The sequence below is a fragment of the Sebastes fasciatus genome, chromosome 23 (genome assembly GCF_043250625.1).
Source record: "Sebastes fasciatus isolate fSebFas1 chromosome 23, fSebFas1.pri, whole genome shotgun sequence".
Taxonomy (NCBI): domain Eukaryota; kingdom Metazoa; phylum Chordata; class Actinopteri; order Perciformes; family Sebastidae; genus Sebastes; species Sebastes fasciatus.
Window position 1 is genome coordinate 14,003,349 of NC_133817.1, and position 15,624 is coordinate 14,018,972.

The window sequence follows — 15,624 nt, forward strand, 5'->3', positions numbered from 1 at the left end:
TTTTTGACATACGGTAGAATGACTTACTCAATGGCAGCGACCTCTAAATGTCACCTTATGTCAAACAAAAACGTATACACCATCTCTTTTATTGCGGCAAGTGATTATTATTCTGAGCTTCTACTGAGGTTTTCGGATAAAGCTGAAAATAACTCGTCAGTTTCGTTTGATTTCGGCTAGACTGCCCCGTTAATACAGGTGCATCCTTTTGTGTGCTGCCAGTGGGAGCGCAACCACAGTGAAAATGATGATTTTGAAAGGCTAAACACCAACAAATATAGATCGTTTAACTGGAGATTTTTCGATAGTACTTGGTACCGGATTATTCCCAAACCCAACTGGTCAAAGCAGATGGCCGCCCACCGAGAGCTGGGTTCTACTCAAGGTTTCTGTCCACTAAAGGGGAGTTTTTCCTTGCCATTGTTACATAAGAACAGAAGAAGCAAAAGAAGAAGTTTGCTCATGGGGGATCTCTTGTTGGGTCTTTAAATTATAGAGTACGGTCTAGACATGCTCTATATGAAGAGCGTCTCGAGATAACTTCTGTTATGATTTGACGCTATATCAAAATAAAATGAATTGAATATTTCGGTCGATACCGAGTACCAATACCCGGCCCTACTTTTGTCTCACAAAGCTCTTCGCTGGCAAAAAAAAAAAGTAAATGATGAATTCAAAAGAGTTCTATCAACGTGAAATTGATCCTGGATGTATGATTGTTGGATCTGACGCTGTGAACAAGACAAGACTTCATCACCACCTGTAGCTTCTGAAGCCCTCTTTCAAAGACCAGACCAGGTATTGCACCAATTCCTTTCTGCCTCTGAGAGCTATCAAATACAGACTCTGCTTGGCCCAAAAAAAAAAGAAAAAAGACAGTCTTTTGAATATGGTTATTAGATATGCTTTATAAAAGATCAAAAGCACCAAACTCTCCTTATAGAGATGAGGAATAGGGGGTTTAATAGAAGAAAAAAAAGCATTTAATGTAGCTTTATTCCCCTTAAGCGGCACGGTGGCATTAGGGCTTTGAGCTTTTGCTCGGCACGCCGAGACTCGTAGTTAATGCTTAGTCACGTCCTAGAAGGTTTAGTCAGGGGAACATCTGCTTGTTTCCCAATTCAGGAGCTTTGAAATTGAATATTGTCAAGGGGAATACCTGTGGGTCAATCTGATAGCTCAACTTTGTGACTGGACGGGACAATTAGCCTTGGTCAAGTCCAGTTTGAGCTAGATGACGCTAAGGTACACCTTAGAGATCTGCAGTCACACCTCTGTATGCGACTCAAGTCCTCTTCCCCCTTCTTCTTTTCATGGAAGACCCAGACCAGACAGAGTATTCCCTTTTAAATCCACCGGGTCAAGGCCCAATTACCCCGCTGTTAAGGTAAAATCTTTTGTCTCGGTTCGTGTCGGAGAGGAAAAAGAAAAAGAAAAAGGAAAAAAAAAAAGATAAAAGAAGAGCTCTCTGGAGCAGAATTTCAAGGAAAGCAGTGGTCTTAGAGTCTTCTACTAATGCTCACTGCTCCAAATCTGTCTCTATAGAGCTTAGTGTTCGGAGACAGGATGACAGTAAGTGGGTCGACTAAACTCCTCTCCTTGTTGGAGTGCAACATGCATCTGTACACTTGTGCACCTACCTGCATCTAACTTGACAACTCAAGTAGGCCAAGGTAGCAGAGATAAACATTAAAAACCCAGAGGGTTAAGCACTCGCAAATAAACATTCACCCATCTAGAGCCTGTGATCGTTTCATCCAAAATAATTCGTCCTCGTTGGCAAGGCAGCTGAAGGGTGATGCTCGTACCTTCAAAAACCTGCCGTATTTTAGGGCTTGCAATTATTTTTACAAAAATGATGCACAATGACAGAGGGTTTAATTCAGAGCTTTAGCCTTGTGTCTTAGCAACAATAAAAGGGAAGGGAGGGAAGCAACATTCCAGAGCTCTTCAGTTATCGATTTTGCTGATTGAGGAAGGAGGATGGTGTAGCTACTGCTGGCAAATGAGCAAGAGCTCTCCACTTAAACCTAACTCACTTCCGAGAGCCTATAAGCACACCCATGAGAAGCCCAACTTCAATACTGATGAAATGTAGAGTACAGTGGCGTACACCATTAACGGAGAAGGGAAGTGTGACGCCACAGCTAGGCAGATCTTAAAAAAGTGCAATGTGTAAGATACAGTGCTGACATGTCAAAGACATCTATATTGTGTTGCAGAGATGTCTATCGGAAATTAATATGCTAACCGACTAGCCCCGGCACGCCCTGTCTTGTAATACCACTTTGCTCCTCGAGAGGCGATTGGATAGTTCATCTATTGGATTAAATCCAAAGTGGTAGAAACGAGAAAACGTCCCGTACCCTCGCCTCATCTTCCCCGCCGCCGGGAGGCTGTTTCGCCTGGAGTAGAGCGTGCAGCAGCTCCAGGAGAGACGTAGCTACGCCCCGTTAGCAGTTAGCTCAAATTCAGTCAGCTGAGGACATCAGCACCAGGGGTCTGATCCCGGGGACTGCCCCAACTCCCCGCTGCATCAGCAATTTTTCTGTTGCTGCCACCAGCCCGCTGTGGCTCCCGGCGCTGGGGTTTGTGGTGGCTGAATTCGAGTTGCTGCGGCCGTTGACTGGGCGTCAATCCCCCCCAGAGCTGTCGAGTATCAACCGCTCTCCTCTCGGTGGGGAGGATGAGATGAAAGCGCGGGTCGTTTTCTCACTTCTGCCACTTTGGATTTAATACAAACAAACTATCATATCGTAACCGGACCGTACGCCCCCGGTTAGTGGCACTAACACACAGATGGCTAACGTAAACTATAGGCCGACAGCAGACAAGAAGATACTAAGATAGCAGTGTTGTTTTGACAGGCTCTCAAAGTGTCAGCAGTCTGGTTGGATTTTGCATATTCTTGCCCTGCTGTTAGTTAGTAGTTGGCTTTTTTTTGTATAACTGATAAATTGTAAATTTTGATTTGATGGACCCAGTATGGTGAAATGTTGACCCCTATTTGTTTGGTGCATGTGGCCAGATCTTACACATTGCACCTTTAAGAGAAATGCCAAGTGGACTGTGCTTTGGAGGTTTGTTTGCTTTTCACATAATACAACACTGATTAGGTGTCATTTGCATTCACACCACTCCATGTGGATACACAGATCCCTGATGACCACCACCTCCAACTGTAGACTCAGTCATCGAATCTCTCTATACGCGTCACGGAGTGCACTCCCACCTGCGTTTAGAGCCGTCCACACGTGATTGAATCATCCAGGATTTAAATGCAGATTGTAAACAGAGCCGCTGACGCACTCTGGTAAAAAAAAAAACATGCATACTTTTACCGCGCGTACGACGCTAACTCATTTTGACAAGTGCACAATCATGCATACTTTCCTCTCCGATACACACTACAAACAACAATTTGCCTTAGAAAGGAACATTTTAGCTGAGCTGACTTCTGAAAAAAACACCCTGGAGTCTAAATAAGCAATACTGTGGAATCAAACCAGGTATAAAAGCTGCACAGACTGTGTGCATGTGTGTGCCGAGGGCAATTATAACATAAAAAAAACTGTTATGGTATGGAGAAGACACGTTGACTGAATTATTTTATTCCATTTTTATTGTTTCTGGCTCTAAATGGCCCATATATATGTATTATGACTTCATCTACATGCACACCACTGTGTATTAATGCACATTCACTTCTATAAACAAGCCCAATATGGTACTTTACACACATTCTATGTGTTGGTGTTACTAACCTGAGCCACTTTTTATCATCATCATCATGTTAATGGCATATTTTGCACAGTATTTTTACACCTTGACAAGGCTGTAGTCGCCCTCGTATCCCCATCACACACACACACACACTCATTATCCCCCCAACACAAACACCACAAATAAACAGCAGAATCATTATTCTCGCTTCACTCGTCAAAAGCCAGCTCACGGCTGAATTTTCTGTCATTAAAAAAACATTAATGAGGATGATTAAAATGACTGCGATGAGGCTGGGACAGGGATATGAATCTCACTCCTGTGCTGAATGCCAAAAGGAACTCTCTTGGCTTTTTGGCTTTTGAGTGGGTGCATGTTTTTGTGTTTATCAGGCTGCACTGCAAATGTTTTTTTTTTTGGTTTTGTTTCTTAACTCTTATGAAAGGGGGTGAGATGGGACTATTTGCTCCAGCTATTGTCTGTGTGCTGTGGTTTGAAAATCTGTACATTTGTTTGGTACATTCTCAGCCAAACACAAACACGGGTGGGGGATTTTAGAAAATACACTTTTGAATTGATTTGTGGAGGTTTTAAGCTCCAAAATCTGATACATGGAAGTCGGCTGCAAAACAGTATTTCAATTTATGAGATAACTTCTGACTAGGGAAGTCATTTTGTCAGTATGATTGTGCATAAATGCCCCATTTTGACAGTTTTCCATCAAGCTGCACTTTCAACTGCATTTCCATGTTTTTTTTGCAAGAAAGATTCCAATCTCTCTTCCAGCATAGTTCACATTATAATGTGGCCCCACTGAGTCTGACAATTGCTAAGAGTTAGCTATTTGGAAAAACAGAAACCGTCATTCAACTCAGGCAGTGGACAACAGCTCTAGGCGTGCCTGCGAGCAACAGCCGCCTTCTCTCCCTGTGCCATTACTGACACTGTACGTTCAATGACAACAACGTAGGCGTCATTTTACTGATTTACTGAGGGGACTCTGGTGTAAAAACAATCTACTGTGTTGCGCTGAAAACTTTATTTTGAAATGTGGGGCAAAGTTGGCAAACTTGACAGAGCTGGTTACAATAATAGTTGTCCTTATTTAAAGCTACTATAAGGAACTTTCATTTTGTGTTGATTTTGGCGGTCCCTGTGGACAAAAGCGGTAGTGTTTCCGAGCACCATAATCCCTTTAGAAAACCTCTCATTTTACTGCAGCAGAGTCTGACAGCCTGTCCCGCTCAGTCCTGGTTCTGGTTCTCCCATGTCTACCTTCCCACCACCGGGCCCAGCAATACGGCCTGGGTCTCCAGCAGCGTGGCGTCGGTGCTGCTGGGCGTGGAACTCTCCACCTCCACCGCCAGAGCTCTGACTGCAGTTCGACCCGATACCGGAGCCACTTTTAGCTTTTGCCACAGAGAGTTGAATGCCTATTATCTCCAGCTTTGTTTTGTTTTGACCAACCACCTACCACACAGAAAGAACGAGAAACAAGAACCGTGTACGGACGCCGTCTGATGTGGCCGCTCGTGTGGAGCTTGCGGTCGGTGTTAGCCGCTGTTGCTGACTGATGTAAGCCAATAGAACCCGCTGCCGGCCAGCCAGCCTTCTATTTCAATAGCACACTATGTTAGGGAATGAACTTGTCCTAGACACGCCAGAAACCGAACTAGCAGTCATTCTCGTAACAACATGCATTAAGAATAACTTTATAGAAATAGCCAATCTTCTTGCTGATGGTCTCATTTACTTAGGCAGGTTTTATGTATGGTTTTATAAGCAGTTAAAAGTTCCTCACAGTAACTTTAAGTTAAGTGTCTCTCCGATAACCAACCTGAATTCATAGTTCATCTATTCAAATTTTTAAAAAGGCAGATGTTCAAGCGGCGGTGTATGTGTCTCGAGTGCTCTCTGTGCTCAGCGCTGGGTTCTGCTGGGTCAGATGTGTGTAAATCATAGCAGCCCCCTAGGTGTACAGACTCGGTAGATCAATAGACACAAGAGGGGGAAATCAACACTGCTTGTTTAAAGGGTGCGACCGGGCCAATACCAAGCCCCAGGGCATCTACCGAGAGTACTTGGTATTCAAACTGAGAGAGGGAGAGGAAGAGATATGTGGCTTAGGGCTTCAGAAATGTGCGTTTGGCTACCGGTGAGGGGGGGGGAGTGCATGTACAGGAACCCCTGTTTAGGGCTATTGTTTAATTTATTAAAAGAGACAAATCAATTTGATTCACATACACACAGAGAGCCAAAAAACTTTCAATTTCTCACTGGTTCTTACCTTTTTACCAATGAGCTTCTTCCTTAGGAACTCCCGGGCCTCGAACATGTAGGGGATGTCGTAGAGCGGACGGAAACGTTTGTCTTTGTCCTTGTTCTTCTCCTGAATAGACATGGAGGGAGGACGGAGGAGAAGGGTCAGGAAGAGGATGTGGGAAAAGAGAGAAGACGGAGGGGAAAAGAGAAAGATTATTCACATTGCACTTTCAAAAGCTGCGTGACATAAACACAGACACACTGATTCGCACACAGTCAGCTTGTTTGTTCCCTCTTTTTCCCAGTCCTGCGACTGGGAGGATCTGGACTCAACTCTCTGAATGATTTTAATGTGAACAGCGTCAATTCACACGCGCACAGTCGCACAAACACCTTCCTCAAACACTCTCGTTGTCAATACTGACACACTCGCACACAGGAAAAAAAAAAATCAAACTACACAGTTACCAAGGACACGGAATGCAAACAGCCAAGACACTTTGTGTTAAACTGATGCACAAAGGCGAGCTATGTGCATATGCATGGTGCAGATGTAGCCACACATACACTCGCAACAGCTGCACACAAAAACTTCCTCAATACGCTCACCCACTCTCTGACAGGAGCAGGCCACAAATAGATCCCATTTGCATTTTCAAAAGGAGGCTGAGGTTTTGTGTTGCTCCTGTAGTGTGAAGACACACATACACACACACACACACACACACACACACACACACACAGACAGGTGTCGTTTTTGTAGGGGCGGGAAAATAATACGGCAAATGACAATGACGCAGTGGGAAAATAAACGACGGGCGCTAACAGGAGGAATGAGGCTATGAATGACAATACCAGTGTGCTCGCCACCCCTGCCCCTCCCACACTCTTCTATGAACGCCGTCATTATCTGTCATACAAACAGAAGTCTTCCAAATGAACAGACAGGGCTGGATTAATTCCTCATTTCCGCTTCTCTTCAAATGGTTTTCATTCATTTTTAATGCCTCTCCAGTTGTTTTGGAGCTGCCAGGTGTGGCACACAGCTGGGCTTGATGGATGTGGAGAGGAACACATGGGGGGGCAAAGGGTGTGCGAGCATGTGTTTATGTTTCGAGCATGTGCTTACGGCTCCATCGAGGTCTTTAAGATGAATCATGTGGAGACAAACTCCGATGAAAAAAATCATACACCGGTGACACTAATTTTTCCCTCCAAAATACTGTTCATATTTTGAGTAAGTCTCAACATGACTGCACAGATTGGCCCTGGTAAAGGAGCTCTGCAAACTGCCAAATCTACCAGGCAGTTCTTTTAACCTTGGCAGGACTGTCAGTTTAATAGCTTTCTATTCTTACTCCCTCACTCGCATCCTTCTCCACTTTCGCTAGCGGAGTCAGCGCAGCATGGAACCTCGGAGGTGAGTTAATCTCACACATGGCCAGCGGAAATCCCCCCGCCGCTCAGCCAAGAGCCGATGTCCTCCATTTTGTGTCAGCCGGGGCTTATTGTCGGGGTCTTTCATCCCTACCAAGTCAGTTGCGGTGGGATGATGGGGCCTTTTAGGAGCACTGCCAGCCAGGAATCCTGCATTTTGTGCCTGAGCTGCGGACTTAGCCGTCCACTGCTGGGGGATGAGGATCATTTTTTACCAAGCTGGCGTTGCTCCGGTGAAATCCTTCTTTCGGGGCAGATTTTCGTAATGTCGTACATTAAGACAATTCCCAGACGCTGAACGACGGTGTGTTGGCATCCTGAGGGGGCTTATACACACAGTGTATTCATGGTAGTACCATAGAGTGTACATAAGAAGTGGACGTAGTCACCGTGACATCACCCAGTGGTTTGTGGACTACCGTTTTGAAGCCTCAAGTTCGGCATTTTGGCCATCGCCAGCTTGGTTTTTGCAACCAGAAGCGACACGAGAGGGTGGAGCTAAGTACAACTGAACACTGAATAAGACATTTTTAGGTGACAATATGTTACACTTAACTTGTGAACTGAAAACACACTGTGAAAGGGTTAAAGTTGTAAGACGAAAACACGGACAACTCCCAGACCGAACAACACTGCGGTAGCGACCTGTCAATCACAAACTTCTCCCGTGTGGTAAGGTTGCCCACTGGGTAGTACTCCATTTTGGAGGCCATTAGGATTCTAATAGACACAGGTCGAAACAAGACGATAAGTTCAACAGGGGAAAGTAAAGCATGAACCTAAGAGGAGAGGGAAAACCAAAAAAAAAATCATTTTTAACTAATAAGCTGTTTCACGGTGGAAAGGGAGTCATGTCAGTGAGGGCGAAGAGTGTAAATGTCAGCACTCTCTGCCAATTAGGCACAAGGAGTGGAGAAGCAGACAAGGAGGACAAAAAGGTACTTCTCCATCTTTTAGAAGGTCTACGGGGAATGGAGCGAGGCCAAGTCGAAGACCGGCGAGGTGAAAGAGTCAGAAAACAAGAAAATGAGACGACGAGAGTAAACGGTACAACTAAAAACATGGGCAGTCATAAGAATCAATGATGCCAATCGATTGCAACTACCGTCCAATATTTCACAATGGGCCTGGTCCGCTTTGTCTTCAAGCTACAAAAGGAGTCCATGTCAGCTGCAGTGCTATTCAAAAACGGACATTAAGCATTCCCTGACAGTTAAAAGGGACAGTGTGTAGGATTTGGCGGCATCTAGTGGTGTGGTTGCAGATTGCAACCAACTGAGTACCCCTCCGCTGACTTCTCCATTTCCGCTCAGATGCCATCCTTAACATAATAACACTACTTTAGGAGCAACGGAAGTCAGACGGTGGCTGACGGTACTCCGGTGTTGCACGTTACTGCAGTTTAACAAGCGTGATGGAGTAATGGAGTGATGGTGGTCATCAGGTCGCGTAAAAATGCTAAAGGCTCTGTCTAGAGCCAGTGTTTGGTTTGTTCGTTCTGGGCTACTGTAGGAACATGGCGGAGCAATGACAGACTACGTGTTCCCGCTCCCTATGTAGCTATGAAGGGCTCATTCTAAGCTAACGAAAACACAAGGATTCTTAGTTTCAGGAGATTAATGAAAACATAGTTATGAATATTATATTCCATTTCTGTTAATAGATCCCCCGAAATGTTACACACTGTTCCTTTAAAGTGCAATTCAAACTGTTGAAAATAAATGTGCCCCACTCCAAATCAAACCAAACATACACAAGGCTGTTCCGCCTTAATGAGTAATGTGAAAACAGAGACCTTGACAAGTCTAATTATTTGACTAAAGAGCCGAGTTCAACTTCAGTCTCCAGCCCGAGATAAACCGACAAACATTAGCATCATTAAATTACTCAGACAAGACTGTGTACACCATCCTTAAACTGTTATGCGGTTTGCAGGAAGGTTACAGAAAAAGAGGAGAGAGTCACTGCTATGTCTCAACCGTGACCCAATAACAACAGTTTGCTCTCACTATCCTCGGGGGGAGTTCTGTTCTATTTGGGGTAAATTCCCTTCGTTCCAAATTACCAGCTAAAGCTCAGGAATCGTCTTTGACTATTGCAGAGGCATGACGCTAGCTGGATTGTACAGTGTCGCAGGGCTGCAGGGGGGCTGGGCTGCAAAATGTGTGGCTGCTACTGCTGCAAGCATTTTGCAGCTTTCTGGAACTTCAAGGGTGAAATCATGACTCAGGAGCGCGTCATGCTTTTCTGATGTGTGGCGGTGGAGTCGGGGGGGTGGGTGGGGGGGAGTCGGTGTACAGTATTAGGCATTAGTTTTGCATTTAACTGATTGAGAAGAGTGTGTGTAACCTACATTTTGGAGAGAAATACGCTGCTGTGTGTGTGCGTGTGTCCCCAGACAAAGTGGACATTATTTTTTGATTAAGCGGCGCACTGGGAGCCTTAAACAGTCAACATTTACTACTGTATGCCTAACAACATTACTCAATTGTGCATGCATAAACATTAAATGGCTGCAGAGGGCTGCGGTGGAGAGAGGGAGACAATGCAAGAGGGAGCGAAAGACGGAGAGAGGGAAGGCGTACGCTTCCTGTAAGCACAGAGCATGAAGGATGTAGCCGGGTTGTGGTGCTACAATACAAAATCTAATATATCTAATCTAATAACCTTACATTCACAGCATTATTGTGCCTACGCCGGAATACAAAGAAGTCATTACTAAACCGACTTGAAGTGATTCCCACAATAGACGCGAGAGAGAACCTGGATTTCAGAATGAAATTACCTGTAGTACCGTAACAACGTGATTAGCTGCTACCAGACTGGTGCAGGTAAATTAGCTGGGACGTAAATAACAACGTCGAACAAAAAAGAAATGTGAGCTAAAGCAGTGAGTAAAGGCAGCGACACTGAGATTCAATGTGTGCAGTGTTTTTAATATTTGGACCAGACAGACGGTCAGACTGGCCCTGCGGACAAACACAGGGATGCAGTGTGTTAGACTAAGTGCAGTGCTGCCTGAAAAAGAAAAATCTCTAATATTGCTGAACATATTCAGCTATTGAAAGCACAAAGCAAATTGGAATCCACTGGATAATATCGCACATATTGCATCCGTCTCAACACACAAAGCGCCCATTTATAAATGGCCCTGTGTCCAAACAAAAATCTGTTCAAAAAATGAGTTCAGGTGGGGACAATACTGCGCCTCTCAAAAGCAGCATTCATATCATCTTCTAATGCAGCACTAGCACACACACAAGCAAGTCAAGTCCTTTGCTTTTATCAACAGTGTCAGCCAAATAGTGTAATGGGGCAAAAAAATAGTCACCCCAGTAGTGAGGAGGAGGGGATACTGGCGGCTACCAATCTGCCTCGCCCCAGCCACTAGTGCCCAAGTGAATCACAAAGTGGGCGACTCCCCCCTTCCCTTGTCATCATCGCCCTCCCAAACTTGAAGTCAAAGCATGTCATGCCAGGCTAGGGGCACGCCGAGGGCACACACATGGCCAAACATAAGATTTGGAGGATGGGGACAGAAGTGAGGAGGGAGGGAGGGGAAGAGACAAAAACAAAGAGTGTAAGCAAGCCACAGTCACAAATAGAGAGTAGGGACCAGATGGGTCCGACTGCTTAAAGGGTACAGTGTGTAGGATTTGGCGGCGACTAGCGGTGTGGTTGCAGATTGCAACCAACTGAGTACCCCCTCCGCTCACTCCTTCCTTTCCAAGACTGTGGTAACGTGAGCCGCTGAGTGCAAAACCGTGGTAACGCCGTTCGCATAGCTCAGAGGCCATCCTTACCATAACAGAGTGGTGCAGGGATGAATTATTTTTGTAGGCCGACCACGAAGTTAACATCACCCTGGTTCCCCGCGACAAAAAGCGAATGGGATTTTTCCATTGGTTTTTGGATTATTGCAGAAAATAAGCTCTGTGCCAAACACACGTTTATGATACTCGCACATTTTGTTCAGCATGATAATCTCCACAAATAAACACCACTTTATGATTTATGAAGCGTGTCACGGTCGCATGAGCGCGAGTATACACAACGAGGCTGTAAAGGCGGACGAGTCGGCATGATGACATTAAGTAGTCTCATTTAGCCACTTGTTAGCAACCGCCTTTTTTTAAGACATAGAACAAAACGTTAAAATCTCTCTAGCTTGTGTTAACCACAGACCTTATTTCAGGCATCGAACTAAAAACCTATTCAAAAAAAAACATTGGCTTCCGGTGGCCTGCAGGTAACGTAAAAACGCAAAAAGGCTCTCTCTAGAGCGAGTGTTTGGTTTGTCCGTTCTGGACTACTGTAGAAACCTGGCAGAGCAACATGGCGCAGCCCTTCATATCTCCCTATGCAGACTCAATTCTAAGCTAACGAATACACGATCCTTAGTTTCAGGTGATTATACACTAATGAAAACATAGCTATGAATAATATATTCCATTTCTGCCATTAGATCTCCCGAAGTGTTACACACTGTTCCTTTGTATCAAACTTCAAGAGTTATATTCCTGCAGTGATATTTGCATGAAAGAGATTCTGTTCTGAAAAGCCACTGAAAGTCAACACAAACATTGTCTTACTGTAATACACAAACTTGAGAACACTCAAGTCCCCTTCCAATTGCGCTTTTGTTTTGGCTTGGTATGGTGTCAATTCTCTATTTGACAACATTTGGATGATTTACTTTATCTGTTTTCATTGTATTTTCAGCATCCTGCTCTTCACTGCATTTAATCATAACACATTTTTTATTTCCATATTCTACCACCTGTGTTTTGGACCTTGATGTCTTGACTGCAATTCATTATCATGTGCAGACACAAGCAAACAAAAACATACTACTGTATAGCAATTGTTCAAAACAGCAGCTGTGCAACTATACAAAATAATATGAGGTCATTTGTTTTTGCAGGCTTATCTACACATTCAGAAGTACTTCACATAGTTATGATGTGAAAAATTATCAAATTCTGCCCACATACTTTGCCAGACTTTTCAGACCTGCCGTATTTACAGAGATGCTAATCAGTGTGCAGCGTTCCAGTATAAAAATAAACCTAATAATGTGAAAGTAAAAATAAGAAGAAAAGAGAGACGGGGGGGGGGGGGAAGAGAGGCAGAGAGATATACAGGTGCATTATGGGAGGCAGCCGAGATGTATCGAGATACGAAATCATCTACTAAGTCGACACACGCGCACAAAGGTGGACTGCAGAGAGGTAACACAAGTAGGCAGGGCTGTATGGAGTAGCGCGGGGATGAGCCGCAGTCATTGTGTTGCCTTATGTAAGGACAGTGAGTTGACCTCTCCGTGCGCTCCATCAGTGGCGTCCTTAACCCTACTTAAACCGCATAAGCACACAGATGCATTGCGATGCATGAAGAGACACACACACGCAAACACTCGAGACATCGTCGAAGCAGATCCCGCACAAACGCGCCGATTGTGAGTGAGTGAGTTAGTGAGTGGGTGTAACAGTGAGTCACTGAGTAGCATAGACATCTCTCTCCCCACTCGTGTGTTTACACTGGGCTTGTCCTGATGCACATGAGAGAAGAGAGGAAAACAGGGAGAACGAGAGCAAATATTAAAAAAAGTGGGGGGGGGGAAGGCGAGGAGGAGGATAGAGAGAGAGAGAGAGAGAGAGAAGAAAAAGCTGACTCCAACTCCCAAGCTCAAAATAACTCACATCTGAAGATGTGCCACAGCAGTAACACTGGGGAGGAGTGGAGCCAAAAAAAATTAGAGTGAAAAAGGAGGAAATTTGTGTCCGTGTTTTGCTGCAGACACCATTGGTCTACCGATCTGTCAGTCTGAGCACAATTAGTGTAGTCACGAGAGGGGTGTGTGTGGCGTTAGGGGTCTAAAAAGGAGATGGGAGGAGGAGAAGGGGATGGCAGGAGCGGTCACAGTTCATCAGTGCACTGGTACATCTGGCCTCGGTTCCCCTTCCGAACAGCAACACACATAAACGGCTTTGCTTGCAGAATGCGCGGCCAAACAGTGCACAGACACATCCAGACAGACAGAGATAATAACAACAACTGGCACAAGAAAATCCCTACAGACCTCCGGAGAGTGCAACACACACACTTGTCACAATACCAACATTTCTGAGCTCTCTGCAGATGTCCTGGGTTCATAGATAGGCTACATGCACACATCCAGCATGGCTCTACACATATACAGCACATGTGTGTGTTTGTAATCCATGTTTGTGCACACGCTGACGCCCAATTTCCAAGATGTTTCCTGACACAGGCTAATGCAGCTTAACCAAGCATGTCACTCTGTGTGTGTGTGTGTGTGTGTGTGCGTGCATGTGTCGTGTGTAAGCCGCGCCGCAAACCGTGACGGCGTCTTTGTGTCTGTCTGCTGCACTGTAAGCAAGAAGCACCGGCGCGCTCGTGACAGTGTTAGCCAACACGATGTCAGTGTGTGTAGGAGCTTGTGGCTGAGAGATACCTGCTGTGACCTCGGAGGTCAGAATGCTGCTTACAAGCTCACAAAGCAAACAAATCAGTTGTCAGTTTGCGCGTGCTGTCACTGCATGTACATGTTATATGTGTACTAACGGTATTTTTTCTTTAGGCATGGTGGAGAAGAAAAATACTACCTACAGATACAACTATTAGCCGTGGCAGGAGAGTGTTTCTTCTCTATAATTACTTTGGCGGGTGAGTATTTGGAGGTGCTAAACGATACATTCCATTGCCTTTAAAAAAGCGAGGTGCATACCGAACCGTTTAGACCTCTATGCATAAACATAAAACCATATTTAGTCAAGATATGAGAGAAATGTCAGTGCTTCTCTGTTGCCTTTATTCAACCTTTCAGTCCAAGGGCTCATCATAGCTTCAGTAAACCTATCACAACTCTGCATTGCTGCCATAGCGACAACACTCAAAGCTGAGCCAACAGCTTTACAGACAGGCAGGCAGGCAGCTCTTTAGCTCACAGACCGAAATAACTAGCTAACAAAACAGCACCATGAACATTCCTTATCAAAACACAAAGATGCAGCAACAGTTTTTTATGTAAGACCGCCACCCTCCGCCTCCAAAACAAGACCCTGCTCTGTCCTGTCCTGCTGCTGCAGTCACAAAAAAGGCACTGTAGGAAGCACTGGATAATATCTTATGCCTCTGATTGTCTTTCATGTTTTAATTTAAATGATAAAAGGCATACGTTCTGTTGCTGATATCATTTCACTCCAACTTACACATGCTTTTTTTTTTCCCTTAAAGGAATACTCCAAACACAAAAAGACCATTTGTATATCAATTACTCTTCCCTGTGTTACCTTGAATTCTTAAAAAAAAAAAAAAATTCTCGCATGCCTCAAAGAGAATCGAGATGGAGAATCCAAAAGAAAAGTTTTGATGAATCAAAGTAAATGGGGGGCCTTGTTTAACAACTACACTCTCACACAACTCCTGCAGTATAATCCAAGACTTGAATTATCCAGTCGTATGGCTCAGTACTTCACAAACACACGCATCTTCGCTAAAACCTTACCATTTTAAAACACTCCTGCATTAACAGTCCCGCACTTGCGTGTCCGAAATGTTGTAAATAGTACGGTTTTAGCGAAGATGCATGTGTTTGGGAAGTAGTGAGCATGTGACTGGATAAATGAGACTTGGATTATACTGCACGAGTTGTGTGAGGGTTTGTCAATGGATCAAGACTTTTGTCTGTTTTTTTATTCTTCGTTCACCGTGGAGGCATGCGAGAAAAACAGTTTCCTTCAAGAACTAAAAGGTAATACAGGGAGAGTAATTGATGTACAAATGGTCATTTTGTGCTTCAAGTATTCCTTTAACTTGTCAATAATGTCAATTATGCACTTGTAAAATATCTACATTAACAGCTACTAACAAAAATCTACAACGCAAAACAATATGTTTAGAGCTGCAACGATTCATCGATGAGTTGAAAAACCAATTAATGGATTATCAAAGAAAGTGGCTATTAATATAGTTGAGTAATTTTTAAGAAAAATAAGTCTAAATTCTCTGATTCCAGCTTCTTAAATGTGAATATTTTCTGGTTTCCTCACTTCTCTATGACAGTAAACTGAATATCTTTGAGTTGTGGACAAAACAAGACATTTGAGGACGTCATCTTGGGCTTTTTTTATAAACCAAAGAACTAATCGCTGAATCGAATTGTTAGTTGCAGACTTA

The 15,624-nt window shown here is 44.2% G+C and overlaps 1 protein-coding gene across 1 annotated transcript in view; it reads right to left on the reverse strand.

Moving 5' to 3' along the window:
- Positions 1–15,624, reverse strand: part of snd1 (staphylococcal nuclease and tudor domain containing 1) — a 213,564-nt gene that overhangs the window by 165,196 nt on the left and 32,744 nt on the right. The window contains exon 11 of the mRNA XM_074625382.1: positions 6,011–6,112. Coding sequence (XP_074481483.1) covers positions 6,011–6,112 — 102 coding nt within the window. The remainder of the gene's footprint in view (positions 1–6,010; positions 6,113–15,624) is intronic.